This window comes from Paralichthys olivaceus, chromosome 3 (assembly GCF_024713975.1).
Source record: "Paralichthys olivaceus isolate ysfri-2021 chromosome 3, ASM2471397v2, whole genome shotgun sequence".
NCBI lineage: Eukaryota > Metazoa > Chordata > Actinopteri > Pleuronectiformes > Paralichthyidae > Paralichthys > Paralichthys olivaceus.
The window spans coordinates 7,440,614-7,456,962 of record NC_091095.1 but is presented as its reverse complement, the minus strand read 5'-3'; the positions used below and the strand labels follow the sequence as shown (position 1 = coordinate 7,456,962).

General features: G+C 42.5%; 1 protein-coding gene across 8 annotated transcripts in view; it reads right to left on the bottom strand.

Annotated features, from left to right (window-relative positions):
* The window catches only part of dennd1b (DENN/MADD domain containing 1B), a 100,805-nt gene that overhangs the window by 55,313 nt on the left and 29,143 nt on the right, over positions 1 to 16,349 (bottom strand). For all 8 annotated transcript variants that reach the window (XM_069521760.1, XM_069521756.1, XM_069521761.1 and 5 more), the window contains exons 4-5: positions 6,273 to 6,322; positions 5,099 to 5,218 (exon numbers count right to left, since the gene is read on the bottom strand). In XM_069521760.1, coding sequence (XP_069377861.1) covers positions 5,099 to 5,218; positions 6,273 to 6,322 — 170 coding nt within the window. The remainder of the gene's footprint in view (positions 1 to 5,098; positions 5,219 to 6,272; positions 6,323 to 16,349) is intronic.

Here is a 16,349-nt window from a genome sequence, read left to right as displayed (position 1 = left end):
AAATAAAATGCACTGAACAAACCACAACAGATTATCATATGATGCATCACAGGGTCTCTATTCCTGCAGGATGTAGAAGTACATCATATGCAGTGAGATTCTTTCTCCTGGAAACTTTGTCACAATGTCTATGAATAATTTCACTCTGTGCTGGACACTGTACAAAAGTACAGTTTGTAAATGTACTCTTATAATATTACTGGATTTATCTACTGGCTTATGTCTGCAACCTAATACATCAGATGTATACAGGACATGGAAAAATGTTTGTGTTTCACTACAGCTCCTCCAATGTCATTGTTACATTGAAAGAAGAGAAGAGTCTGTATTTTAACATTCTTCACACCCAGGGCTCTCCACATGCTATGAATTCTTGACATTTCTGCTCTATAAGCCAATAGGACGACAGGGTGGAAGAAAAAAACAATAGATTTTAGATCTTTTACCCAAAAAAAAAAACCCATGGCTTTAATGTGATGTGGAGGGATGCTATGGTTTACAAGCATGCTGCTCCCAGATGCACAAGCTTAACAAAAATGCAGCCCAAGATGCCTCCTGCCCCCACCCCCCCTTTGCTTCTTTTTATGCCCTTCACGTATTTAAAAAAATCGTTGCCTTATGTAATGAACATGCAATAAATAAATTCATTAACAAGCTCAAAATAATTTATACTGCAGTGTTTGTGTTAAAGCTAATCACTAAGAACACCCAGCATAAGCTAAAAGCATCTGCAGCATGGCTTTCTTTACAAAGTTGACATATTCTTGGCCAAGTCCACTTGCAATCTGAGTGGAAGGTGGCCAACATCTTCTTTTTGGCATAGAAGCTGTTAGGGCTCAGTTCATTAAATGTTATGTAATTAATTAATAATGTCCAATCAAGGTATTGAATTTTTATTTAGTTTGGGGGTTTTAACTTGTCATTTCCAACATTGTATGGTTAATAGTTCTTTATAAAGAACTTATTAGCATCGCAATGAAATAAACAGAAACTCCCATTAATGTTTAATTAACTGGATACATGAGTTGAAAATCAAATTAGTCAATCAGTGGATGCCTATATGTTTTTATTGAATTTTGTAAAAAAATGGCTGTAAGTGAATTGTCTTAAATAAAATAAAAACTATAATTCAATTAAAATTAATCTGAGAAAGATAAAATCTGCATTTCCATGATAATATAATTCATTTGTCAGAGTCAGAGTTTTGAGGGTGTGAGTTTATAAGCCGAAGACGTCCTGTTAGCTGGAGAATAAGGAGTATCCAGGGCATGGGTCACTGGCTGCTCTGTAGACTGGAATTAACAGACAACAAGAAAACAATAAAGTGAACCTAATGCAAATTTTCCTATCGCTAAATCCACAAGGGGCCAATGACAGGCCGGGTTCCCGAAGAAGTGCAGCCAAGCGCACCAATCAGAGAGGCTGAGTGACCATTAGTCTGAAACAATCAGCCTCTTAACATGCCAATATTTTGACGTCTGCATGAGATTCACTGCAATCAGGTCACACTCGCAGGAGAGGCCAAATCAAACACGCGTATGTTAATGCACATGCTGACCGGATATCAACCTGAAGACCTATTTCTGCCATGTCAAACAACATGCAAATATCTGCATATGAGGTCATTTTACTTTTAACCATTACAGGAAAACTTCAGCCTGATATAATGACTTGGGGGGGAACAAAGACTGCGTTCAAACAGCCAGGCTTCTGGACATTAATCCTTCATTTATCACAGTAGGAGGAGATGTAAATAGGGCTCTGGCTGTCAGTAGGGCCAGCCATCAGGCCTCACTGTTCTCACAGTCATTACACTCCTACACCGAGGTGCTGGAAATCCTTTGTCTTAGAGGAAAATGCATGATCAGTATGGGGAAGGCAGCCAAGCCCAAATTATCAATATTCTTTCCAACATGGTCCTACAGTATAGCTAATTAATTATTTATGCTTTGTTCAAATACAACAGAATATATATAACATAGAGGTGTATTGTTTTATTTTACCCCCACCCCCCACCCCACCCGTTCTGCTGGCTTTGTTGATGTAAAGTTAAAGTTTAGAAAAGCTTAGAGAGATACTCCTACTCTTCACAGTTCATTGCTCAGATCTGTTTGTGCTTCGCAAATCCTCCGATAGAGAGAGGCATCCATCACTGGCGTGCTCAGTGCGTGGGGCCCCGCAATCTCTCCTGCCATTTTAAACACATGTCTCCTCAAAGTGCCATGTATTCAAAGAATGAACCAGTTAATCTGTGGCCCACTCACAGCTCGCCGTGCTCTCCATCCCAGACTCAGATATTCCTTTGCTGGGAGATGGTCTGATAAACGATAGGGCCATGGACGTGTCTTTGGAACTTTTTACAATCATGCTTTCAGGGAGAGCAACACAGACAAACAGCAGCCTCACTGGAATAAATCTTTCAAGTGAGTTGGTTGCATCCACGATGAAAATTTAGAGTGGGATAAAACAAACCGTCCACAAAAGCTCAGAATATTGTGGACACTCTCTCTCACATGTTGCACCTATAAACCTCAGTGCTTAGTTGTTTGATGAAACCTTAATACTAGAGCACTAATTTCAGCCCTTCGTGCCACCATAAAGCACTTGTAAGGTGTTAAGCATGACATTTATTCATGTTCCTTCGATGAGTCTTAAATTTCCTTTAAAAGCGCAGGCACCTGTAATCGTAAGTCATCTTACACTTTGTAGACGGCTCAGTGGAAGACTTCATTACACATTTACCTTCTCAGGTCAAGGGTTAAGCACAGGGGAAGGAAGTGTCATCTGGCAAGTCCATAAGTGACCAACTAAACAGAGCAACGCAGTCCCTCAAACGTATGCTGAAGCCTCGGCCATTAAATAAAACTGAGGAAATCCTTATTTTTCATTTCTGTATCACACCCATTCATCAGAAAGTCTGTCTGAATGTGAGAGAAGAAAGAGGGAAGACAGGGGAGTAACAGTTTAACAATTAAACCAGTTATAATTCTGTGTTTTCGTACGCATTTTTTTTTGTTGGATGTTTTTCCTGGCTCTCTGGACCACAGCTTCAGCAATGAAACTATAAAGGGCTGTACACATAAAACTGTCCTACTCATTAAGGCACTTCCTCCCGTAAGGAGAGGTGACAATTTTATGGTCCCAGCACTTCAACAATCACACAGATGCAAACTGTTTTAATTACTTTTATTTTGTATCCATAGGAAATGATGGATTAAATTAATATAAAGTATTGGGGCCTGGGCCTTTGTGCTTTGGATTTTTACCAGACACATTTTTACTTACAGTTCTTTAGAATGAACAACTAATATAAGAAGTATTTTCACCAGTTCTCTACAATTGCAAGCTTTTTGAAGCAAAGCAATCCACTTTTAATTTTTTTTGATGCTGGCTTGCATGACTAATGTGAAGGAAATGGATTTAATTATTTTAAACAAAGAAAACAAACTTTTAAACCAAGAACCTTGAACACAGGAACTTAATTACACATTTCCTCAATGAGATATCTCAACTGTTATTTATGTTTTAGACTTTTTTCACAAATCTGTTTAAGATAGAAAAAGGAAAAAGATCATGGTTAAAAAAAAAGAAAGAAAGAAAACCGCAACTAGGAGCACATAAACAATTTTGAAATTAAAAAATAAAACTTCCTATACATTATTTTATTATAAATGAAGCAAGCCATGCAAACTACTCAGAATGCATAATGAATTTTATACATCATATGTCAAATGAATTAGCATGTCTAACTCAGCGAGAGGGACAGGGGAGCCTCTGCTAATTGGCAGCGAAGCTTCATGCATAATTATGGGCCAAGCGTCTTTGCTGTCGCACTGTGGCAGTAGCCGAATAACGAGGAGAAAAGAGAGAGAGGGAGGAAGAGAGAGAGACGGAGGGAGAGAAAAGAAACACAAAGGCCATGGAAGCTGGCCGGGAAGGGTGGGTGGTGTGGGGAGGAGGGACACCGTTCTTCACAGCAGCTCATCAGGGCAGCGACAAACCCACGACTGTCCATCAACAGCCACACACACCGAGCGCACACGCACGCACACGCTCATACACGCTCATACACACACATATATACAGAAGCACTTACATGAGTGCTGCTTTACACTGAGATAAAGAAAAGGCTTTGTGCTCTTTTTCCAGTTTGGTGTTTGTTAAACAGTTTAATACACTCATTAAAAATGTATTTATTTTAAATATTTTGCACAGTTTATTCAAAAGTGCATGAGCCTGTACACTGGTATTAACACTGGAGTGCTTCCTTTGTGATGGTGAGGACACGTGTAAAAACGTTGTGTCAACATGCAATTACACGGTAATTAAATGATAATAGCTCTTATTGAAGAGTAATTATGTGAAGAAAATGTAATTTTCCTGGGTTTGGTTTCCTCATTTAGGCATCCTGTGATATGATAAATCCACCTGTGAAATATCAAAAAACTGCTAAACTTTTGGATAATTATAGGCACACCACTAACATATTTGTGTGGGCAGATGAGAATATAAATTTGTTATTCTGGCATAGTGCAGCTCAGTGTGAAGCGTGAGAATGAATGGAAATGTTGTCTCAAAAAGCTCTATAGACTTCCAAGTTGTGTGAAAAAAAAAAATGTTTCCCCATCACACTTGAGAAATAAATGCAGATATTAAAGAACCTGGTTCTGACACTAATATGTTGATCATTTGAAAAAGGGCAAAACAGTCCAGTGATTTGAAGTAAAGACACTGGTGTTTGAACAAGGTCTTGTTTCACATATTCACTGGATTCTGATTTAGAAAGTAAAATGTGAAAGGCTAACTTTAAATGTTTGCATTTGTAAAAGACATATTAGTTCCTGGGACTTTCTGTTGTCTCTATTTTGACATTTGTTTAATTGATCGAATACGTTTATTCCTTTAAAAAAAAAATGGGTGACATGTTAAAGACTGCAATGAGTCTCAGTACATTAGGACAGAATGATTCTGGAAGAAAAAAAAAAGAGTTCCTCAAAAAAAGGTAAAGCTGGGAGAGGGACTGGTGGTGGTGGTGGTGTGTGTCTGTGCGTGCATGCGTGTGTGGGTGTGTCTCTGTGTGAGTGTGCACGTGCACTACCTTAGCAGACATATGCAGACCCGGCAGCCTTGAGTGAGACGGCAAAAACCAAACCTCTGCTTGCTGTCGATGTCCGTAAGCACAAAGGTGAAGTTCTGCCCAACCTGACTGTGGTGTATCCTGGGACCAGACGCAAAGGACACACACACACACACGGACACACACACACACACACACGGACACACACACACACACACACACACACGGACACACACACACACACACACACACACACACACACACACACACACACACAGAATGAGGTTAAAGAAAATCTATGAAACCTCACATTTAAAAGACAGTATATCTCAACACAATTTAGGGCCTGGATCAGAAATTCTTTCTTTCTTTTCTCTCTCACCATCAGAGAAATTTCCATTCAGGGTCCAAATCTGATGTCACACATTTCTAGTATTGAAAAGCTGTAAAGAGCTTTTCTAACCTCAAGGTGAATTCCAGAGAAACTCCCTGCACCCCTTCACCACTAGATGGCAGCAGCTCAGCTTCAGTAAAAGACTGTATGGGCCTCCTCCCCTTTCACCCCCCCCTCCCACTCCCACCCCCCCCATCTTTACAATGGGAATTTTAACATGTAATTTTCCATGCTGAAAATATGAGCCCGGTACTTTTCAGAGAGCTGCTGGCCTGACTAGACTAAAAATGTAGAAAGATACACACTCCGTCATATTCTGGATTCTGTCACATGCACGGTCTCGTAAACACAGTGCTGTGAATGACATGTGTAAGTGGGCTGGTCACTCGTCGTTATCATTAACATGTGTCCTCGACAGCACAGTGTTTAGATTTCGGGGGATGTTTCGAATACAGCTGTGATGTTTTTGCTAAAATAAATTTATAAAGGGACATTTTCGGGCGTTTACATCCAGAAAGGCCACTTGTAATAATGAACACACTCATCATTAAAGTTTGAGAGTCATAGTCAATAGTCATGTTGGCAGATCCAATGAATGATGGTAATGTTACAGTTCATAAAACAAGAGATGCAAAACACACAGATCCTCCTTTATATGTGTTAAATGCATGTGTGTGTGTATGTTTGTCAGAGGAGGGATTGTGTGTGTGTGTGTGTGTGTGTGTGTGTGTGTGTGTGTGTAGGTGACAAGGAGCCCCAGTTCAGAAAAAATACGGAACTGGAGAAAGAGAGGAATCGTACCTTTCCACGTCAAAAGGAAAGCAGAACTTTGGTATCGTCTGAATGACCTCCTGAGAAACCAGAACAGAGAGAACACAACCTTTTAGTGAGAAACACATATCCAAATAAAAACCGTGCATTTACAAATCTCTTGGGCTTCTGCTGAGGGGCTGCACAACTGGCTGAACAAAATGAGGATGAATGCTAAATGCTGCTGATAAAAATCTGACAAAGTCCTAACATCCTAAACACTGCAGCCTAAATGCACTTAATCCAAATGAATGGGCAATATAAACCACTTCATTTGGTAGAACAGAGTGGAAAGGCTCCCCTTTTTCAAGGGTGGGGAGGGATCCTCGATCCACAGCTTGAATAATTAGCAGTTAATAAGTTCATCGATTATCGGGTGCCAAGAGGAGATGAAAAGATGAAGGAAGAGAGAGAGAGAAAAAGAAAGAGGGAGAGAGGCAAAGAGAGGGGGGGGGGGGGGGGCACAACACCAAGGCTATGGTGGCAGATTGTAGTGACAATGGGCTAAGCAGCTCTGAGGGGTTAAGAGGTAGGAGCGACGGGGGGGGGGGGGGGCAAGCCTTTAGGGCTTCACCTCCCAACACCTCCCCTGTGGTTTGAGGGGGAGGTTGTGGGGAGGGTGAGGGTCTGCATGCTCTTCAAGCGAGGTGGGAGGGGAGGAGGGGAGAGAGGGGCACCTTTCCACCAGCGGCATATGGATTTAGACAGGGAGCAGGAACAGAGCGGAGCACCATATGGGTGAGCCACTCCAGACCAGCCACGCAGCCACCGAGCACCAGGTCCCAGCTCTGTCTGTGGCTCCTCGTCTCGCTGGCTCTGAATAGACGCCGGGCACCAGGTCCTTTTTGCCGTCTGTCTCTCTACTACCTTTCTCTCTCTCAGTCCTGGCCAGGCTCTGCCAAACTCACTGACTAATCCTGGGGACTGGATGGCTCTTTTGCTATGCTCTGGCCTCTCCTGCCGTCCACCTCTTTTCTCTTTCGTTTGCCTGCCAAGCTTGGCTGCTGAACCCAAGGTCTGTCTCTTCTTTCTGACTGGAGATGACCAAGCTGAGAGAGATGCTCCACTAGCCCCCCAACACCCCCCCCCCCTCTCTCTGCCTCCCCCAGAGACTGATCTGGACGACAGGTTGGGTGTCTGCTGCTGCCGACTGTTGCTAAGACCTCGCCGTGGGGAGCAGTCACTGAATCCCCTGCCCCTCCTTATCAAAAACGTAAAGCTGCCACCCCAACACAACACAACCATCACAACAGACAAGCAGGCTACAGCAACAATGAGCCACGACGGGGGGGGGAGGGTGTATATGTATGTGTGCGTTTGAGTGTGTGATGTACAGTATGTGAGTGCCTGCTTCAAGGACTTTGTGTTTTCAATGTGAGAGGATGGTTAGACGTACATTTGTATGTGTTTTGTGTAGATATGTGTGTGTGTGGGTGGCTGAGTTTGGCTCCGCTATATGTTTGTGTGCACGTTCCCACATATGGGGTGTATGGGAGGGGCGGGAGGCGAGGCAGGGCGGGTGGGAAGTGGTTGTTTTTACTTATGAGGATCTGTGATAAAATTGAGAACTCAACAAAGATGGAGGGCTCTGTGGCAGAGGAGGTCTCCGTCTCTGCTGTGGGAGTGTGTGTGTGTGTGTGTGTGTGTGTGTGTGTGTGTGTGTGTGTGTGTGTGTGTGTGTGTGTGTGTGTGTGTGTGTCTGTGTCTCGGCGTGTGCGGCTGTAAAACTGTCACACACATCAGAGCTGCCATCGCTGCATGCGTTTGCTACTATTATTAACCACCATGTACGCACACCAATATGTTCCAGCGAGCCCTCCCTGGTGCACTGCATATGGCACACAAACCCAAACACACGCTCACACACACACACACACACACACACACACACACGGGCACTTGCCTTCCCGACAAATAAAAACATTTGACTTGCCAGATTTGAGAGTTGTCGCAGCCCCGCCCACATCAGGTATCTGTGTTTGAGTGACAGTCGAGGGGCTGTAGGGACTCTGATCTCATACAGGACCAATGGGAAGTGATGTGTTTGTATGTGTGTAATGTGTCACTGACACCACAGACATCTTCTGTATATATATATATTTTTTTTTTTTTTACATTCTAAGCACCACATGTACATATCTGCCTCAGATATACTGACGACATACAATCTACAGACATTTTCGATCTACTGTCTCTAGTCCTTTAAGAGACTCAATGGCTGAGGCTTGAGAGACAGATCTTGTGGCTGCAATTTTTTAATAATCAGGTGACGATTTTTTTACTCTACAAAATGTCCCAAAAATTTCAAATTGCAATATTTCGAAAACCTAAAGAAATTCAGTTCACATTTTTTTATGTTTGGTTTTTCAACTTTATTGAAAAGAAGTCACGCAGCAAACCGAATACAGCGCTGTACACACTACTGGAGGGGGACTCAGGCTTCCATATGCGTCTGATTGATTGTCAAATCATTTCTGTTCAAATATTACTAGGATCAATGCGATGACACTGATGATGCAATGGGGCCTTGTTATTTAACCACTAACTGTTATGTTGTACTATTGAAAATCTATAAAAGCTTTGAAGGGAACCTGCTGAAGAACCATTGCTAACATGGTAAAAAATCTCTCAGTCTGCAGAACACTGTCAAATGAAATGTGTAATGCAACACATGTTGTTAGAGTGTTAAAAGGTTAGTTCACCCAAACTACCAGAAAAATGCCACAAAGAAAATTTGAGTAATCTAGCCATGCAAATAGTTTTGTGTTCTGCTCATGGTTTTTATGTCTGCCTCCATCCCAACAAAAGTGAGTCAGGACAGAAATAAATTTACTAGAGAGTTGAAAACTAAATTTTATGAGCAATTTTTTGGAATCTCCTTTACTCTGGCTAATCCACAGACTTTACTGTCAAACACTTTTATTGGGTCTATGTCTCTGGCAGAAGGTGGTTGTATTTAAAAAGAGACCACAGGGACTAATATCTCAAAACGTTAAAATACCTCAAGTAAAACCAAAACGATATGCATGACTATATACAGCACCAAAAGTGGTAAGGGAGTGAGTATGATTTTATTTTGTAATTTGGATGAATCAACCACTTATACTGATCTAAAATGCATTTCTGGTCCAACACCTTCTCTCTGTTCAAATCAAAGAAACAAAATCGCTCTTTTCCTCATGTGTCAGTCTACTTTCTGTTCCCCACATAAAACCTGCATTAAGGCTCATTTATGCTCCCTTTAAAATGAATAAATACGTTTCAAACAATGGAACTGCCCGTCTACTTCCAGTTTGTGGCCGCGGCAAACATGGCAGCGGTGGAGGAGGTCGTAAAAATGTACCACGTGTAGACGTTTGTAGTTTAAAAAAGGTGGAACTTTGGTTTGCAATGTTCGGAATTTTTACAGAATTGGTGTTGTGTTCTATTGTCATATCTTGACATAAACAAGGTGCATAAATATGGACAAAATGAACTGAGAGATGGCGCCATCTGGATTCGTATCTATATATATATATAAATAACGATGAGCATAAATGAGCCTTTACCGGTTCTCTTACACATCTGAAGCTCAGTTTCTGCTTCCCTCTCTCCATGCCTTGGCCAAATACCATGGGGATATCTTAACTGGAATGGCATAAAGGGGGTGTTCCACCACAGTGTACAGCAAGGACCCCACCACTACCACACACGCAGATGCATACACACACCCTGCTTGCCATTTTCTCAAGACAAAAGGAAAAGAGGCAGCTAATATATTTGCAGCTTTGTGTGGTGGGGTGGGGTGGGGGTGAGGGAGGAATCTGCTGCTAGGTTGGGCTTGGCAGACACTGGTGTATGTGTATGTGAGAGAGTTTGTGCGTGCTGTTTATCGTGAGTGGAGACAGGGGTATCACTCAGTGAGACAGAACGCTCTGGGTTCCCCCAGCGGACGATCCTGCTATCACGGCACCACAACACTACAACAGCACACAGCAGCACCACACTCAAGCTTTGCGCCATGCCCCAGCAGAATAGCACGATTCAGCAGGGAGGAGCAGCTAACTTTGCAGCACGCCGCAACACTCTCGCTTTTCTACTCTTAAAAAAACAGGCCTAAACTTCACTTTTATTCCTGCTGTACCCTGATTCTTTTAGAAGTAATCGTAGCAGGTTAAGCTATATATGGTTGAGGCACACAGCAGGCACTGGGGGGATTTGACACGTGATAGATCATACTGTGTGGGCTCAGCTTGACTGTTTCGAACACACATACACATGCACCTCCCCTCTTGGCCACTCACCATCACTATAAAGGGGGAAAAGCAGCTTTTAAGATCATAGAATGGACAGAATGATGTTAACCAGTTTTAAAAAAAGATGTGTCCCTTATAGGCAGATTAAATACTGAACTCAGCACCAGCCCTGATGGTGTTTCATTTTGGGTGTGAACTTCATGAGCAATATTCACTTTCCCATATGCTTGCAAATACAGAGGAGAGAGAGAGAGACAGAGGAGTGTTGTAGAGAAAATGTGGATGAAAGGAGGGAAGGAGTGTGGACGGAGTAAAAGGGCAATTTAATGCTGAGAGTAATAAAATACAAGGAGAAGGAAAAGATGGAGGCAGACTGAGAGACTGACAGGAGGGAATGTCATAAGGAAGGCAGAGACGGAGAAGACATTCAGTGGACGGACAGAACGGCAGAAGGAGGGAGGGAGGGATGGGGGGGGGGTAAAGCAGCTCAGTTCATGCCCCTCTCCCCATGCAGTGAGGACTCCTCCCTGGGGGGACTCAGACTTTAAGCCCCTGCCCTGCTTTATATTCCCCTGGATACTGCAGCCAGATCAATCTAGCTAGCTACCCAGTGTAACTCAACCTAGTTCAGTGCAGCCGGGGCCCCAGAGCCCCTTATACAGGATGTAGTTTTAGGAGCAATGGAGGCTGGTGTCAGGCAAATTTGTAAATGCACCACTGGTATATATAATATTAGAAGCAGATTTTTGTAAAGGACTATTATCCGTGTTTTTGCATACATGTGTTAGCCTATTACTACAATTCACATGTACTTTACATTACTGTCAGCTGTCAGCTATATGTCTGAATGTCTTTTTCACTGTATAATCCATCACAGTGTACATTGTGTCCACTTTTATTTTTTTTTGTCAAAGTTAATTTATTATTTCCTGGTAATGCAGTTGTAAGTGCAGTCTGATTTTAAAGGCCTGCACTGCATTACCACAGAAAATATCACAATTCTGAATAATGCGGACAAGATGTTCACTGCAATGAATTACCTGACTTGAGTTAAGTCTTTGTAAGTACATTTTTAATAGCATATGGAAATGAATGGGAATCAATTAAACCTGGGGAAGGTAGTAAAACAAATTCAAACATCTTTAATGGCACAGTAAGCTTCACATCTGTGCATCTGTACGACAATTTATAGTCACATCAGGGGACTTGGGTATCAAACCAGGAATTTTGTTGATCTAAATTTAACAACTTCATGACCGTAATGTAAATAATTTAAGGTTAATGTCTGTAAACCCATAATCGTGACACAAAATATGGAATTCTTATCTAAGTTTATTGCTGCATACTTAATAAAAAGTGGGTCAAATATGAAACTGTAGTAAGATAAGTTACCTTGGCAGAAAAAAGTTAAAGAGGATGACACCACATGGTCTAAAAAATGACCCATCAAGCAACAAAGAGTCCAGGCCTCAATGCTTCTGCCCCATAGCACATAAAGATGGACAACATGGCCGCTCCCCATAGATGAAGCCAAAGCATTCAAATGGAAACCTGTTAGTGGGTTTGTTCAAGTGTTATGTTTCATTTCTCTTTAAGTTTTGATTAAATGAGTTATGTGATGCCATAGAAATCGGGTGAAATGTCATGAGACTGAGATTCTCGTGATGGGTTGAGCGTTTGTATCGATGGGACCTTGACACATTGGTTCCATCCACCTCGAGGGCTACTGCGCAGACTGTTGCTCCAAACGAGCAAGATGGTAGCAGGGTTTTTTGGCTTAGTGGGAGAAAGTGGAGATGTGTCTTACATCTTTATATAAAGTCCATGTTCTTTACTTTTAATTCTTTAAACTACACAGGAAGACCACAATATATACTATATAAAGACATTTGGTTTATCACTATCAACCTGTTTATTTTTACCTTCAGCTGTGAAAGCTGCAGGCCACATATTTTAAGAAATAGAATAATAAAAAAAAAACCTTGTTACACCAACACACACACACACACACACACACACACATATATATATATATATATATGCAAAGCTTTCTCATCCATTTGAGTCAAGTACAGTTTGAGGATACAGCGGTTTGCAGCAGGCAGGGACCCTGAACATCCAGCCAGTGCTTCAACAGCATAATGACATAGTCAGCAGGGCTACTAACACATCAGCACTGGAAACCACAGTGTCTCCACTCACCCTTTCTTCACCTCTTCCTCCCGCACGCTCTCGTGCCCTCTTCATCACCTCCTCTCTTCCTTCCCTGCATCCCCCCATTCTCCGTCCTCTTTCACCTCCCTCCTAAACCCCCTGTCGTCATCTTAGATTCCCCCCTTCCTGCACACCCCACCTTTTCCTCACCCTTACCAACACCCCTCGCCCCCCCTTCCGCCCCCCTTTTCCCAATTAGTCTGTCTGTGTGCAGCTAGCCAGCCGATCTCTGCCCATCCTGCCGGTGCTGGTTCGCTCACCCAGCCCCTCTGGCGAACATGACAAAGAGAGATCCTCAGTATTCAAACAGACACACTGCTTTCAAATGCCGAATGGCAGGGTCGACCTGGGTGCAGCTTTAAGCAAAATATTCAAATTCTCAGCCTTTCTTTTTTAAGAATTTGCATGGATATGCATTCATTTGCAATGTGTAAAGGCACAAGGACAGCTGAGCCTTGGTTTTAGAGAGAGAGGAAAAAAATAAATAATGCAGAAGAAAAATGTATGATGGTATGAAACCTTGATTGGGTAGGCTCGTAGGCTCGTGGATCAAAACTGAGCTCAAAATTGACAAAAACAAAGTCATACTCAAATGACTCATAAATTATTTTGGCACCATGCTAACTGTTGAACGGAAGATGATTATCAGTGCTTTCACAAGAAGTGTTAGTTAGATCTAATATACTGTAATCAACAACTTCCTGGCAACTTCCTGTTTGTTCAGTAATCTCCACCTACAGCACCAGACACCCAAAGGTTACTGAAAGTGATGCTTCGATGAGAGGGACAGACACAGAGGAGCAGACTGAAAGAAACACAGAGACAAATATATTAAGACAGAGACAAAGAGTGCAGAAATGAATAAAGAAAGACAGAGGGTGAGAGAGAGGAGAGATGGAAGGAGTGGTCCACTGGTGGAGTTTACAATCCTCAGGTCGGTGTTGCACCAAGGTCCATGAAGAGGAACGATATTTTGCTTCAATCTTAGTCAGGTATATGTGTGGAAAAGATGATAACCTAGACCAAAAAAATAAACCAGGGGGAATTTAATGTTTAGTTCCTAGAGATTCTAAAATCAAAACATTAACATTGGGAATTGTAATATAAAGTTAGCATTGCAAACTATTACATGATGAGCAGTTTCTGTCTTGTTGAGACAACCAAATAGTTCCAATAATATAGTACTATTACTAACTTTTCATACATCCTCCTGTCATGTTATAGACCACAGCATATTAACCCAGTGCTTTATAAGTACCAAGCAATCTATACCAGCAACTTCTGCTTCCAATAAAGTTTACCACTACATCTTCCTAAACAATGCCGTGAAATAAATGCAGGCATGCTGGTCCCTGGAAAGTGTTGCATGAGTCATATTGTAGTTAAAAACAGTTTGACCTTATAAGGACACACATATCACTTCACTTTGATGATGCCAATTCATGTGACTTCATGTGTCCGCAAAAGAGACACTCTATTGTAGGATAACACTATAACAGCTAACCTCAGACCTTCCTGTCGAGGGGGGAAACAGTAATTTCTTAATCTTCAGTTTATATCAATTTGATTCTTGCGTACGTGAGTGGCCAAATTGAATCATATGTTAAAAAAAGTGAGCATCTCTTTCTTTCGAAGCCCTTAATGAACAACATGCAAGAGTGAGACAAGTCTTATTATTTCCACAGGACAAACAAATGTTATTTCTTAAACTGTGCACTTACATGAGCACACAACTTCATTTCATGGGCAACTCGACAAATGAAGAGTGAAAACGTCATCTGAGACACACCATCTGATTCAAATGCAGGTAGAGTGAAACAGATGCGAAGTAAGAGAGAGAACAAGACAAAGGAAAAGACAGAAAATGAGTGAGAGAGACAAAGACAGTGACAGACGGTAGACAGAAAAGAAGTCAGATTTAGAGATGGGATATTTAAAAAAATTTTTTTACAGAATAGTGAGGAGAGAAGCAGAACAATGGGCAGAGGCACAGCCTCCTCTGGCCGCTGCAGACCCCAGACCCTGCAGAGATTCCTTTCATTAGGCTTTAATAGTATGCTGCCGGCTTGCCATTCTGACCTGCGCTCTGTGCCGGTAATAAGAACGGCCTTCAGAGCTGGACCAAAGCAACAGAGCTGCTTGAGAGTGGGAAGATGGAGAGAGGGGGGGTTGAAAGGGAGAGGTGGAGGGGCATAGGAGCCGATGAGGTGCACTTTTAAATTGACACGGGGGCGTTACATTTTCACATTCTTGCTCACTGTGCCCGGGCTGAGACGAGAGGGAGATGGGGAAATAGGGAGTTTTGTCTTTCTGGATGTTTTTTAATCCCCAACGCAGGTTTCGGGTTACGGTGACCCCTCAGATGCAGAGCTTCTCTGGTGACGGAGGTTATTTTGGTTGACAACAGTCTGAGCTCTTCTTCAGGAGGTGCTGAAGGTGGCAGACTAATCTTCTGGCCTCTTCAAGCTCATGACAACACCTGACAGGTATATGTGTTCTTATATTCATTTGTGTATGTGCCACCTCTATAGCAAGAAGAAACCTTGCTGAAAATACTTGTAATTTTCAAATGTGTAGCTCTGGACCCTTGAGGACATCACAGCTGCCTAAACCAAGGACAAAATAAAGACTACGCTGGGCCTCTTGCGAACAACGCAATAGCACAAGTTTCCATTTTAAGACCTATATCCACCTCTTCAATGGAAACATCACTGGGAAATCAACTGTCACAAGTTTCCATCCTTCTCTGGCTTTAATGCACATGTAGACTGAATTTAAAAATGTGTGTTAACCCCCAATGTCCAGTGCCAAACTCGTTCCCCATCTATCAGCTGTTGGAGTCACCTCCAATAAAACATTCCAGTGGGGTAGTACACATGTCATCCATTGTATAGCACTCATTTATTTTCTGCTTTCTCCACAATGGGTGTATTTATGTTACGGGGTGAGGGGGCATATTGCGTGGCGAATAAGTATGTGGCATCAACAATAACAGTGTGCATTATTCCAGTGCTAATACCCTGTCCTGCTGATGTCCTTTCTACATATCACAGATGGGCTCAGACAGGGGAGAGCGGCAGTATTATGTCTCTGCCGATATCTTCCACTGAATATATTACCATGTGATAGGGGGAGATGTCTCACTCGCTAACACACACACACACACACACACACACACACACACACACACACACACACACACTTGTAGTGTTGGGCCAAGAGAGCTGCATATGCCCCAAACATACAAGCATGGGCTTCATTAATGAAGTGCCAGGAGAAGAGGGAGAGGGGGTGAGAGAGAGCAAGAGAGGGGGTGAGTGAGAGAGCACAAGAGAGAGCACAAGAGAGAGCGAGAGAGAGGGAGTGTACGAGTGTGTGCGCGTGTGCAAAGCAGCCAGGGGGGATTTCCTTCTTTAAGCTTTCAGCTCCCACTGGGCTTAGCTCGACTGTATGAACCCTGATGTGGGCCTGCCTCTAACACATGGCATCACACACACACACACGTGCACACACACACGCACACACAAAGAATGTATACATTGACGCTCAGCGGGGGGGGCAGCAGTGCAACACTGGCTCCTAAACATTTGGCCATGGACGTCTCATTGACAGATGTACA